The sequence below is a fragment of the Trachemys scripta genome, chromosome 7, assembly GCF_013100865.1.
Source record: "Trachemys scripta elegans isolate TJP31775 chromosome 7, CAS_Tse_1.0, whole genome shotgun sequence".
Classification (NCBI taxonomy): Eukaryota; Metazoa; Chordata; order Testudines; family Emydidae; genus Trachemys; species Trachemys scripta.
Genome location: NC_048304.1, coordinates 26,977,821 through 26,992,798, shown reverse-complemented (window position 1 = coordinate 26,992,798; position 14,978 = coordinate 26,977,821). Strand labels below are relative to the sequence as shown.

Sequence of the window (14,978 nt, the reverse complement as noted above, 5' to 3'; positions counted from 1 at the left end):
GTCACCATCTTCGACTCCATTCTCAAACATTTAAGTGTTCAAGTAAGTAATTATGGAGAGTTGTTAGGCATTTCAGGCAGAGTCCATGAACCCTATCTGAATTAGAACCATGATTTTTCATTCTTCTCAGTACCTCATCTATTTCTGTCGTTGACATTCCTATGTATTTCTCTGTTGAGTGGATTTTAAATTTTTCTCTCACTTTTTTAATACAAGAAATCAGACAGCAGATTGTATGTCCTCAGACCAGATTTCCTTCCATGAGCACTAATATTCTTCCACAGTATTTATTGGCTCTCTGTTTTTTCCTATTCTGCTTTTAATGTCGATCTGATTAAAGAATCTCTTAGTTTATCTTGTGAAGAGTCTGTTCTCTTGCTACTGACAGCTTTGTGCTGAATATATTCCACACCTATGACTCAGTGATCAGTTTCTATTTGCATTGTTCCTTCACAACTCTCACATCTTTCATTCAGCTCATATTTCATCTCCAGGGCCATTCGCTTCTGTTTTCTTGTCAAATGATATATTAAAATTCATTCAGTAGGCTATCTTGCTGTAAAAGCTTAATCTTTTGGTTTAACCTTTGTTTTCATGCGGGTTCTTGAATATAGGGAGTTTTCCAGTGGTTCAAATCCTCAACTGCCTTGATGTGAAAGTGTTGAGCTGCTATTGTTGCTGTAGTATAAATTATATCATTCAACTAACATGTTTTGGTCTTAGAGCTTCCTTGAGAGCTTCATCCAGTGCTTGTACTATATCCTACAGTCTTTCCTCGTCTTCATACTTGGTAGCATTGGTCAGTGCTCAGTGTCTTCTATATGTTCAATCAACAAATCATTCATATTTCCAGTACTTTCTTCTGGTGTTGTTTCACTCATAATTGTCCTCTATATATCTTCCATTTGTGGCTGATGTTTATCCTGTATCATTGCATCTACCGATATATTTGCATGTGGTTCACCACTAATTTCCCTTTTTGGGCTTTCAATTTCTATTTGCATAAATGGAATAAAGGAAAGGAATATTCCATTTCCTCCTTGGAATAAAGCTTTTGGTTGTCTAGCAAGTCTACGCTTGGGCATTTCTTTCTCCATGTTGTTGTTGTTTCTCTCCTTCCAGTGTTGGAGCATTCATTTCCTCCAGCCTCTCTCTTCTGGTTTTGCAAAATTCAGGATCAGATCACTTCTTGATTTGCACTGAGTCCATTTAACCTTTTTGTTGACACTGATCTCCTGTTTTCTTGGTGCTGGGCTCTCCCCTAAGTGTGTACTGGATTCAGATTCAAGATATATGAGTTCTATTCCTGGCTCAGGCACTGACTTCCTGTGTGACCTTGGGGAAATGACTTAATTTATCTGAGTTTGTGCTACATTTCCTCATCTGTAAAATTGGCATGATATTGCTTCTTAACACACACCAATTGATACATTGGTTAATATTTGTGAGGCATTTAGATACTATGATATTGTTCTTTGGTATTTGTGTAATAGAAGAGGAAACCGTTGTTATGAGGTATTCACTAGGAGTTGTATGACAGCCTGATAAATTTGAAGATATGCATATATAAATACTAAAATTTCCCCCAAATAAAAACTTTATGGGAAAGATTCCTTAAGGAAACCAATCTTCCCTTGAGTCGCTTATGTCTACTGTGATATATATAAGGTATATCTTATAGATAAGGTATGTCATAAAATGATTGCAAGGTTAAACAAACAAACAAACAAACAAAAAATCATCCCTCTGATATTCCACAGTACTCAATGAGAGGATTTGGTTCCATATGGACTTTTCATTTAGTGGGTTGTTTTTTGTGGAGATAGGGAAAATGCTAGGGATGCTTTCTTTATGAATGTGTATCTTCTAATTGATCAGACTGTTTATACCAGTCTGGATACACAATAATAAATGATACCTCTTTTATTATACAAACACCAAAGTGTAGTACAATAGATGAATACATATATAATAAAAGATTACAAAAATTATGTGAAGGTTTCTTTAACCTACTTCACTGGGCACAGTAGAGCTTCTCTATAGGATCTACTCACTTAAATCTGTTACTTAAATGACTGTTTCCTTTCACAGTTCAATCACACAGGACAAGGGAGTATTTGCAGTCAAGCCATAATGCTGATCACTGATGGTGCTGTCGACACGTATGATACAATATTTGCTAAATATAATTGGCCAGACAGGAAGGTAAGTACAATACAGACACTGTTTGCTGGAAAACCTGAATGTTCTCTATCCATGATAAATGTATGTCTAATGAAAAGTTTCCTAAACGTCTTTGTAATAATTTACTTAGATAGATGGGATGTTTCTCTAATGACAAAAAAGATACTTATATGATATTGTCTAGGGATGGAGGTGGCCTTTCACTGTATTAATGACCTTCTCAGGATAACAACATGGTAAGGAAATCATTACCTCTGGGGCATGTTTTTAGGATTATATAATGTTTCCTCAAAGAAAAATAATTAAAAATGGAAATGGTATCTTCATTTTCTCCTGAAATGTTTATAAAGAATGCAGTAATGGCATGCTGCTTTTAGGAGCCAGAGAAGATTGTGTTGTGTGTTGTGGTTCATGTTAGGTAAGTGACATACTATATGGGTAGAATAGGAGACAATATGTCGCTTAATTATATTTTTGGGTATGGCAGAGTGGGGGACAGAGTTAGCAATTGACAGTAGATCTAGTTAAAATATCTGTTTTGCTGATTAGGAAATTTGGCCAAACAAACTTAACTAGCCTGTCAATTAATATGCTCTTGGTAGTGGGCCCTCTTTCAGTTCCTAGTTGAAAAAGTCTCTTGTATACATTGCATTCCAGTGTTAAGCAGTTTTCTTTTCTCTTGCAGTTTGTTTTTGAGCCTTGCTGTCCAATAGAACAACCATGTTTTAAGGAGGATTTAGTATGTCAATCTCACTGTTGTGTTATGTACCATGTGTTGTGTGAGCACAGTCACATATTAGCTCCGAGTACTGTTGATTAATATGGAAATGAAACCTGGGGTTTCAGCAATGTATGGAATAGTACCGCACATAGTTGAATACACTTTGACGTATGATTTTTAGTCAAGTTTCTTTTGCTAATTAAATTTCATTTATTTTCTATACTAATTTTCCTTTTTTACATTAACTAAACCTCATTTATTAACAATTGGGGAGTGAGAGAAAATGGAAGATTATGAGGCTGTCTTACTGTTTCTGTTCTATGCATAGTCTTGGAAATGTTATGCTGATTACTGTCATTTCATGTAGGGAAAAATGACACACATCTTTGCCATTTCCACTGGTTAAGAGCTTTTGATTCAGAGAATATCCATTAGTGACTAAAAGCATCTGAAGTTCTATTCCCCTCTTCAGAAACCTTGCTTACTCCTTTTGTAACTCCCCCTCCCTAGAGAAAAAAAGTTCATCTTTTGTGGCTTTTGTGCCTTTGCAAGTACCCATTGAGAGGCATGACATCTGTTCAAGAATGCAGACATGAGATTTCATTTGCATATTGTAGGGAGAGCAATAATATTCTTGAGAAGAGGAGCTAGTCCTTGCTCAGTGGAAATAATGAAAAAGACAATATTTGTTAATTGCTTGTGACTAATTTTTGGCTCTAGTCACCTTGTTGCTTCGTATGGCAATGTCCTTACCTGTGATTAGTCTAGACTAAAGGAATGTATTGTGTTAAAGAAATCTCCTTGGATGTCAACATTTGCATGTGTACTCCTCATAATTGGATGGGTCGCATCTCAATTGCCAACTAAGTTGAAATGTAACAGAAATGCTAAAATCTAATAGCATGCTTCAAGAAACACCTTCATGCTACATCTAGGAGAAATTATTTGCACTTCAAACATAGACATACTTGACCTTTGATTTTGTTTTTCCCTAATTTTCTGAGGTGCATGTTGATCAGGCTAATTTTTAATGTATTATGTCTAGTTATATAAGAACAACCTTTTTTTCCCATCTGACCTCTGTTTTTATTGTTAAAGCATGGGAGAGAATTAATAGTGAATAACTTATTCAATGGCAAGACTTTCAACTATTTTTCTGTTCACAAATTAACCACAAGAAAATTGTGATTTTTCTTGAATGTATCTGTCAGTTGAAATCATTATCCAGATAATTCTGGGACCAATACAATATTTGTACAGTAACTTGTTTGCCAGAAGATTGAGTATTAAAAGTCTTAGCTGTTTTTGATTAGATTTATTGTAGGATATGTTTTATTCCGTAACTGGCTCAGTGTTACTCTTAGAATTGGGCTTCTTTGGTAAATAATCTTGCTTATGAATTCTAAATTCACTTTCCACATATTCTCTCTTAACATTTGCTAAAAAAATCTCTGTTTCCATAAACATTCCAGACAGCAAACTTGTACAAATGCCTGTATTTAAACTTGTACGGAAATGCTTGTCTTTAAGATATGTAAACAAATATTTGTGGCTTCCCCAATATTCACCCAGCTGTAGCAGACTATAACTTGGATGTGATTATGCTGAGTTAATAATCTTAAACAAATGATTTATTTTTCAGTTGTTCTCTCTTCAAATTACAAAGTATTTGTAAGAAGAAAGCAAAATCCTCCATTTTATTTCTTATTCAGAATTATTCAAAGCTGTCGGTGTACAGTTTTCAACCTGTATTAATGGCCTGTGACGAGTTAGTTGTGAATACTTGATCTATGAACTTCAAAATTCATGCTGTATTGTCTAGTTAATTAAATCATGTAGTGGTGTTTTTTTCCCTGATTCGATGATTTATGAGACTAACCAGCATAGCCCCACTTGCAAATATTACAATTATATATATATATAGTTTAAAATTTACTTGCAGTGAATAATTGAGCATTTAAATTAAATTTGCTTTTTTGCAAGTATCAACCCTAATAAAACTTAGCTGCTTAAGCAAATACAGAAGGTGAGGCATATGGTTGGCACTGAGTTATCTTTTGAATCAGAATTAGTATTTGTTGCATTTTTCCCCCAATCTTCTCATCTCCAGCTTGGCTATAATAGGTTGACTATATAAACTGAAAATATCTCTAAATTTTTAAAAAGCCATGTCAGATGCTTAGAAATAATAAGGAAATACACTTTGTAAAATGGCACTATTAAATCTTATGATGAAAAGCTTTTCTTCCCAGAACTATGAACCATATTATCCAGTGCATCTCATCTTTCTTCTTGTGTTTTCTGATAGCTTTTAGTTATATCTAGCAAATGCTAGTCTATAAAGAAGATCTCGGGGCTCCGTTAGAAGCACGGGTTCTCTGCTGAGGCCCTATGTTTTCTTAAATCATAGGGTTAGGGCTAAATCCTGCTCTCCATTGAACTTTTTCTTGAGAAATGGGAAAGGGCATCAGGAACCGCTTTCCCGCCTATATAAGCAATATGGGAGGATCTCTCCATAACAGTCAAGAAAGCTGGTTAACCTTGCAAATCCTTGCACTACATTCCCAAATAGCCATTGTGTGCAGAAGAAGGAGTATATCTGGGCCACTGATAACTAACACAGATGCTTCATGTGAGCATGCACTTTACAAATGTGCTTTAAGGAACTATCTTCTCTCTAATCTGCCACGAGGCCCAGCATGAGTAGGAGGCCTGTAGCAGAGAACACACTGCTCCAGGGCAGTATTTTTTCCTGAATATTAAATGGACTACATTTTCAAAAGTGTGATATGTTAACTAGAGCTGGTTGGAAATCTTCCAACAAAATTTCTGAAGGAAAAATATTCCAGTTTGTTGAAAGCGAAACGTGCAGAAATGTCCCCTTTGACAAAAATTAATTTTAAAGGGAAAATTGAAAAAAAGCAACGTCAAAACATTCCATTTCAACCATTTTGAAACTGAACATTCTGATTTTCCATTTCAATGACTTTTCAATTCAATTTTTAAAACTTTTTATTATAAAATATAAGATAAGATAAAAAAAAGTTGAGATCAAAGCAAAACATTTTGAGTGACCAAAACTGCAATTTGGTTTTGTGAGAAATTTTAAAAATGTTTTGATTTTCTATGTTCCTGCATGGAAGAAATTTTGAAATTGTCAAATTCCCTCCAAACTAAAAAATCCAGTTTGCAGTGTTTGCTTAGGTTTTGCATATATGTAGCTTAGTACATGTTGCTTAAAATTGTGCCCCAGCATGATCAGTCATTGATATGAAAACCTTGTCTGTGCTGCTATACAAGATTACTAAAACCATCTTGCTATTTATAATAATAATATATGGAGATGTACCTATCTCCTAGAACTGGAAGGGACCCTGAAGGGCATTGAGTCCAGCCCCCTGCCTTCACTAGGCAGGACCAAGTACTGATTTTGCCCCAGATCCCTAAATGGCCCCCTCAAGGATTGAACTCACAACCCTGGGTTTAGCAGGTTACTGCTATCCCTTCTCCAGTCTATGTTTTGACTGAGCTATCCCTCCTCCAGTCTATGTTTTGACTGAGCTGTAATTTTCCCCCCTCTCTTTCTTTTTGTTCTACTTTATACCCACCTTCTCATCTTTCCTAGCATTTATGTCTTATTTGTCAATTAGATACTGTGGTAGAAAGGGAAGGGCCCAAAGAAAATGCTTATGGCTCTAATTCAGCATATGTCTACCTTAATTACCTTGTTGAAAAAGGATTTTTTTTCCATACACCACTAATGTTAAATGATGATAATATGCCATATCTAGTGGCAGCTGCTACATCTTGTCACACATAGAAAGGGGGACAGATTCAATAAACATAACTGATAAATTTATTTGTAGGATCCTTCGCCAATTTTTTCTTGTCAATAAAAATCTTTTTTTTTAAATGATGAGAATGAAAACCCATTTTTGTCATATACATTTTCACTTTTACTCCTTTATTTTCAAACTATAAATCTCCTTGCCTTAGGCAAAAGGTAATTTTTCTTAGATCTATATAATCATTGATAAGAGCACTGTATTAATAATCATCACAGAAATATACCATTCGGTAATTGGTTGAAAATCTGCTTCTTACTGATAATATTTTAAGTAAAAGTAAAGAAATTCTACTGGATAATATTCAGAACATTTGAATGCTCTGTTTCCAACTAATCCATGAGAGCAGCTGGCATGAAATCAATATTGTTCATTTGGGGAGGCCAGGCTAGTTTTGTGTATCATCTGAAGAATTATTACCTTGGAAAGGCTATTCTAAATGAGCTTTTGGACTGCTTCTGCTTGTGAGAATATTTTTTTCCTTTTTTGGTTTATGCAAAATCTACAATGCCCAAAAAACAAAAACAAAAAAACCCAACCCACGCAAACATATTTAGATACATTCTCATCCTTAATATGTATAGCTGGTAGATGATATTTAAATACCACACCATGTTTTGTTTGAATGACTCTGGCACTGGAGTTGTTAATGTCTTTATTTATTTCCCTTTTTAATAGTTCTAAATAGAATCTTAACACTTTAAAAACCTGGAACTTCACACTATAAATGAGTTTAGATTGTTACGTAGTTTTCTCATATTCATACAAACTACCTCCATTGTTCTCAGGTTCAAACACATCATTACAACAGATCTTAACAGCACACAGCCTCCGTCCCCCCACAAAAAAAAAAAAACCCAACCCTAAGTGTATTGAGCTCCACTAATTATTTAATATATTCATACAAAAGAACAGCTTTCCAACATGCAACCAAAATTATTCTTAACAAGGATAGTGTTTGTTGTTATGCCTTCTCGCTATAAGCAGCGCCATGAATGGTCATGTTCCAAAGAACATCCAGTTTGATTCCCAAGGATAACTTTTGTATATCAGCTGAAGCAGTAAGTGAATTAGACACATGCTTTTGTTATCTTTTGTTGCTCCCACTACTATATTAAAATGTATGGTAGGAAATGTTATGTCAATAATTGATCAACTATGTAAACTAGTACAACTTAAAATGTCTGAAAAGAAAATCATTGTATGGAAAACTGTTTTTCAAGAAAACAAAAACAAAATTCTTCAAGTTTGTCTCAGTAAGCCACTGATAACAATAGTTCTCTGTCCATAAGTAATATGATCCCAGTGCCTTTCTTTTGGCAAGAATTCAAAGCAGCTTTCCCTGAGATGAAACATGGCAACTAGTTAATCTTGTTAAAGTGCCATGGCATTTCCAATGACCATGTATGGTCACTTCATCCCTCCTCTGAAAGTCAGAACTTCTTGCAGCATCATGCCCTCTAATGTCATGCTGGGTATCAATTGAATACTAATAACTCAGAGCAAAAAGGACTACCAGCTTAATGAATATTATACTGAAGAAATTTTGAAATGATAAAAGTTAACACGAGGGTAACAAGTGAGTTTCTACATAGGGGTGGAAAACATTGAAGAAGGCCAAGTTATCTAAATGTTTAATCTCACTTCCTCACACATCCCCCCTCCTGTCTGCCATGTATCTATCTGTATCTAGGTATTTATGTAGCCTTCCTCATCATTGTATCTGAGCATCTCAAAAAAAGTGGTGTTGGGTTTTTTTTTTTTTTTTTACCAGTATTCATTTCAATTTGTGTTCTCTGGCACCCTCTCCAAGAAAGCATTTAAACACATGCTTAAAGTCCCACTGAAATCAATGGTATGCTTAAATGCTTTCCTGAATCAGAGCCTGTGTTAGGTTTGGATATCATCTTCTTGGCTCGTTGTTTGCCAGGTTACTTATTTTCCACATGTATTGGGGCCACACTCGCAAGAAGCCAGAAGGATCAAATAATTTTTATTTTCTGGACCATCTCTGTTTCAAAGCCTTCATTTGGTGATGTTTTGGCACATTCAATCTCTGGAAAGGGAAAGGGAAGCATTAAATTCACTGAACTGCAGCACTCCCTATAGGCCTGTAATCTAATCTCTAACCCAGAAAAGGCTTCATGTTTATAACTGAATGTACAGTTTTAAAGCATTGCACACTATGGTAGATGTGTTAATCCCATTGTTTCTTTATTTTTGTATACGTGTTCTCAATTTCTTAAAACTTACTCCAGTAAAGTTTAAGGACCATAGCCCACCCTGGCTGGTGCAGTGAGGGGGAACCAAAACTCTGCCTAGTGTGTCCTCTCCTACAGGAATCCTGCTGGCCAGGTTAGGATTCTTCCTATCAGGTTTGAGGTGGGTGGAAGGAGAGAAAGACGGAAATACTCTGAAGCATGTTTGCTGTTCTTCAGAAGCATGGAAACAGTTCTTTGATCTGCTGCTGGCCTACACTTGTGGCTAAGAGTAGCATTCGTGGTAGATAGCTTGTGGTCTAGGCATTCCTGTTGTTCTGTAGACCACTATCTGTTGGAGATGTAGTACCTGGGTTGGCACATTGGCTGTCTCTCTCTTTCTCCTATTGTTTTGGAGTGTTCTGTGAAAATTCTGCTTTGCTGTTTGTTTGGAAGGGAAATATTTTCTCTAGGCTCTTTCCTTCCTTGTGAACCATTGCAATTCTGGCTTTAGAAGACAGGCTTTATCTGTGTCAGCAACCACTTAAGTAATACAAAAGTCAGGAAATACTTTAATGGAATCTTTACTCCTACTTCCAAAGGACTGTCCATGATGCTGAAACCCTTATCAGCAATTACTGCTTGAAGTATTGTCCGGACAGACTCGCTGAAAAAAACAAATCAAATAAATATTTAATTATCACTTCATTTTGACTTTGAAACTATAAGCAGTTATGTACCAACTTTTGCAGCTGCTTCATGTGGCAAGCAACATTTCTACAGCTTTGTAGATGTTCATGCAGTACTTAAAATTAACAAACAACTCAAAGATTAATTACCCTGAAACTTTCTGGGTTTTAGATTTCACGATAATACCCCACATTAGCAGACAGAAGTAACCAGATAATTACTCCTTAATTACATGGCACTTAAAAGTACATGTTATGGGATCAATAGTTATAGTGCAGTTACTGATATTAGGCATTATGCTTTGTTAAATAAAATGATTTGTCATTGCTATAAATAAAGCTTTTTCCTTTAACATAAGAGTGGCCATACTGGGTCAGACCAATGGTTCATTTAGCCCAGTATCCTGTCCTCCGACAGTGGCTGGTGCCAGATGCTTCAGAAGGAATGAACAGAACATGGCAGTTATCAAGCGATCTATCCCCTGTCCTCCAGTCCCAGCTTCTGGATTTAAGTTAACAGTTTAAAATATTAGCTCTATCAAATGAATAAATATATAATATCTGCTTTTAATAATGCTGTGTTTTGTTTTACTAAAAAAACACTGCAGTAAGCAATACAGCTGACCAAAAAGCTACTGCATGTTAAATGCTGTGCATGAGATGAATAGCAGTGTACTTTTAAACTTTTAGTTCCATAGAATACCTTTAGGGCTCTTTCATAAATAATGGAGGCGCATGCTCTTCTCTCACCCTCCTTTTCACAAGGGTAAATGAAAGTATTAAACATATGTTCATTTATTTTGTCTGTAAACAAGCTTAAGGACAAAAGTGAAATAAAGTGGGCACTCTGACAACAGGCCAAGGGGAAATGGAGAGCTGCATCGTGGCATAATAGTGATGACAGTTTATCTGTTTCTTCAGCTCTGTCATCTACAGGGATATAAAACATTTTGTAGAATTTTAACCAAGTCTCCTTAATTTCAGAACGTGGTGATGTTGCAAACATGGAACATTAGTAAAGCAAATTGAATGTCCTGACTATGCTATTGTCTGGGTGTTACTAAATTGATTTTCTTTTCTAAAAAAGCTGAAGTACTTCAAAGGCAATTGTTATTACTATTGTGCGCACTGTGTATTTTATTATTAGTTATCTTAAGAACAAAAGGAAAGATGCCATACATATTGTAGGTCTTTGTAAGCTACAACATAACTTAGGTTGATTGTCTTTGGAGGCCCCTCTGCAGTGGGATAAAAGATTGTGTGCTAAGGCCAAACAAAAGCTTTGTGATTCTGGGATAAAGGAAAGTTACTGATCATAGAAATGTGACAGTCCTTGATTTTTGGGTTTCTTTCAGTCACCCCTTATAACTTTTTGAAATATTGCTTAAAAGCCACATTCAAGAAGTACGTGCATATATGTGAAAGCTTTCACCCTATTTGTCCCCTCACCTACTAAAAAAAATTGGAAGGTGGCTACTTTTCCCAGTATTATTACTATTATTTATATTGCCATAGCAGCTAGAAGCTTTTGTCACGGACCAGGACCCCCTTGTACTAGGTCCTGAGCAGACACAGAACAAAAAGACAGATTGAAAGCTCTTTGGGGCAGGGACTAAGTATAAGACAATAGATGGATAAAGACAGTGGAGTACAAGGAAGCAGTGAGACAGTATTGGGCAGCAGGGTAGGCAGTGGTCTCAATAGACAGTTAGAAATAACACAGACGTGTCTGAAAGTCAGCCATTCACAGCTGTATTCCCTAATTCAGAATTCCTAGATGCTAAAGATTTCTATTAGGCCACCCTAATCTTAATTTGCTAAATAACTCCTCTTGTCACTTAAAAGCAAAAAAAAAAAGAGAAAGAAAAGAAAGAAAGAGGAGGAGATTTTGTTAAAATAAGGGTAATCAAATCTCATCCTTTTATGATGTAAATGAATTGGCACAGGAAGGACTACTTTCCCTCATGGAAAGAATTATGCATTTGGCCTCAATCATGTATTGGCTGACGCGATGCTTCCTGAATGCTTCACAGATTTTAGTGTGGATAATCATTTATACCAATTAAAGTTTATACCCAACATGCCTTTATCCTGTTTAAATGTTTATCAACCAATCAGGGAGCAGAAACAATATTATGTTTCTTAGGGGACCAATCCAACTTTGCTAATAATTAGTGAACAGTCAAAGCAAACAGACTCATGATTTGAAATTTATTTGTCCTAACTATTTGGCACTACTTATTAGTAACAAACACATATGAAGAAAATCAGGATAAATTTGCTAATAAAAATGGCTCCATTTATTGTATAGTACCCAGCACTGGGCTGTGGGCAGTCAGGCCTAGCAGTTGAAGCAGGAATCAGAGACCAATAGTCAAAATGAAGGCTGAGCCAGGAATCGGAGCAAAAGGTCAGAACTGAAGTCAGAGGTCAAGGGTCACTCTCGAGTCAGAGCCTGTAATCAGAGCTGAGAGAATTGGGGTATCTGCAGTCAGGGAAGGCTGGGACAGGGCTGGAAGAAGGTGGGGATCCAGGTGAAAAAGAAGAAACAGCTTCCTGGTACGCTTTCCTGCGTAAATAGTGTGCCTGGACCAACTGGAGGTCATGGAGGTGCTCCCAATCTGGTCTTCTGTGGACAGCACTTCCAGTGGTTTCTAGTCTGCCAGCATTTATAGGACATTGATCATGGCAGCCAGGTGGCAGTGTGGGAGTGTCAGACCCAGAGCCCTGCAGGCCAGGGTTCTACTTCACTGGATCCTTACACCAGCAATTCCTCTTTAAGGATGAGTGGTTCAGCAAATGTACCCATTTCATTTTGGAAAATGCACCCAGGTTATTTCTTGTTTTAGAAATAGTGGTTTTGTGATGAATTATGTCATCCATTTATGGAAATAGTGAGATCATTTATTTATTGTAATCCTTCGACAGCATGATAAAATTGTTTTTTAGTCAGTGTGGTTAAAGCTGAACACTGCTGCAATTTACTGAAAACCAGGGCATAGTTCACAATCTCCGTTTATTTTTAATTACTTTTGCTTATAGTGTATGTATCTTCTGACTTAAACAAGACAAGCATGAGCGAGAGATCTGAGGCACAGTCAGAACTGATATATTGTACAATAGTAACTTTAAAAGCTCTGTGCAGTATCATGAGTGAAGAGAGCACACCATGCATACTGTTAATCGTTCACTACCAAAAAAAAAATGAAACTAGAAATTCATATTAGCCATGCTTAGTCAACTAGGTCTTGCTGTATAAAGATGACAGTATTTAAAACAATATTTCAGTGTATTAGGTACGAAGTGAAAGCAGTTGAACGGTTTGATGTTAGATTAAGCATCTTCATAAATCACCTATTTTAAAATTTGACTGCTAAAAACTTTGAAATTGTCTGAATTTATCTGGGGCTAGACTGTCACTTTACAGTCTGCCCTGATCAAAGCGCAGCCTCAATGTTTCCCTGGATGGGTAGGAAACAAACTGCAGTGGCACTAACTGGTTTCTTGCATGTTCTTCTGATGGATCCTGGACTAGTTTGACTACTGGTCTGATGTGGCATAGCAATTCTGATGTCCCACAAGTGACTCTAATATAATTAGTCAAAATATAGACAGCCTGAAAGAAATGATTGTCCTTTTCCTGTTTTCTGTAAATTCAGTCTAGATGTTGGAGTATATTGCAGCCTAATTTGGATAGTTCTGCAGTCCTTTCTCAGGCAGTTGGAACTTTTGCATGAGTGAGGATTGCAGTATTTGACACACGTGTTTATATATAGTACTGGCGGAATTAATATGAAAAGTCTAAGCACATTGCTTTCAAAGGCTTTTGTTTAGATAGTTAAATTGAATTTTGAAGTTGGCAGTTGGATGCCTTAAATACTAAATCAAGAGAAGTATGATGTGAGACATAAGAATTGCTATGCCACATCAGACCAGTGGGAAAAAGTTACAAGAAGAGAAAATTCAGGGTTTGGTATAGTATATCTGAGATTCTGTCATCATCTCATTATATATGCATTGCCTGGTATTTCTTGCTTATCTTGTTCATAGCTGGCACATACAGCTGGTGGAAAGTATAAGAGTCAAATGAAGTTTAATTTTTACCCAGATTATTACTATTATCCTGTGCAGACCCTGACTATGTAGTAAACTCTATTGTCATACATTGAGGAGTCATCATTTGTTTACACAGGATCACACTGTACAGTACACTGTTTAAGGTCTCAATTCTGGAAAGTACTTAAACATGTGAGAAATCCCAGCCCTGTTAAACAAAGTATTAAAGCACAGGGTAATTCCCACTGAAGTCATACATATAAAGTCAATGGGATTCACTGGAGTGCTTTACTGAATTGAGGACTGAGTGCTTATTATCTTAAGAGACCTCTCTTTGAAAGTAGAATTCTCTTAAATGTGTACAAAATAGGTGCTTATAAGTTACCTTTGTATTCTGTGTTTTATATAATTTGCACTTCTTTTTATTTCACTTTACTGGTAGAGAAATTACCATTATGTCCTATAAACTGACATGAGAGCCAGTTACCTTTACTCTCAGACTTTTGGAAAATTTGATCGTCTCTGTAGACTTAATTTTTGTGTGCCACTCTTGACGGGAAAAATCTGCTGAAAAACTGATAAACCCTGCAGTTCTCTATAAGCGTTCCAAATGCAAGAGTGATTATTGCCATAATCATATAATCGTCTCTACTACCCTTACCTTAAGCATTCTATAAAAAGAAAACTGACATGAAGAGATTTATACAGCTGAGTAAATATGTTCTGTTTCTGTGGGATAACACTTGTGCATAGACTTCTGTTGGATTCTAAACTCAACATCAGAGGTTTCCCCTTAGGAGCCGTTGAAGTCTCTTCCTGGATTGTAACACACAAGTTGAGTTCATTTTATTGTTGGATGCTCCACAATGTAGTAGTCTTTCTTCCATTGTCTTACTTCCTTAGGGATTCATATCTTGAAAAAAACACATAAGGATCATGAATCACCCGGGACTCGTTGGAGAGTGTATTGTACTGCATTGTAATTGTACAGTGTCCCCCCCTTCCCCCCGCCCCACGGGCTGCTGTTCAACATGCCATTATAAAAATAGAAGCAACCATGAATACACAAATTATAATACAAACTTCAAAATATTTTATACTGAGGTTTAGTAAAGTAGGTCAAGTCCACAACAGAACTAACAATAGGAAATTTAGAAATGTATTCCAAGTATCAGACCTTTACTTTTTCTATGTTATTTTGTTAGTTATAAAAACTAAATAATTCTTTCTTTTTTGAAAATTAGCTCTCAAGACTATGGCTTTTTGTTGTCAAACTAATTTCATA

At 36.1% G+C, this 14,978-nt stretch overlaps 1 protein-coding gene across 8 annotated transcripts in view; it reads left to right on the top strand.

Annotated features, from left to right (window-relative positions):
- CACNA2D3 (calcium voltage-gated channel auxiliary subunit alpha2delta 3) overlaps positions 1-14,978 on the top strand; it is a 713,664-nt gene that overhangs the window by 381,868 nt on the left and 316,818 nt on the right. For all 8 annotated transcript variants that reach the window (XR_004646516.1, XM_034776516.1, XM_034776515.1 and 5 more), the window contains exon 11: positions 2,092-2,205. Coding sequence is in view for 7 of the 8 variants with exons in the window: in XM_034776516.1 (XP_034632407.1) it covers positions 2,092-2,205 (114 nt within the window). In the remaining variant the exon portion in view is untranslated. The remainder of the gene's footprint in view (positions 1-2,091; positions 2,206-14,978) is intronic.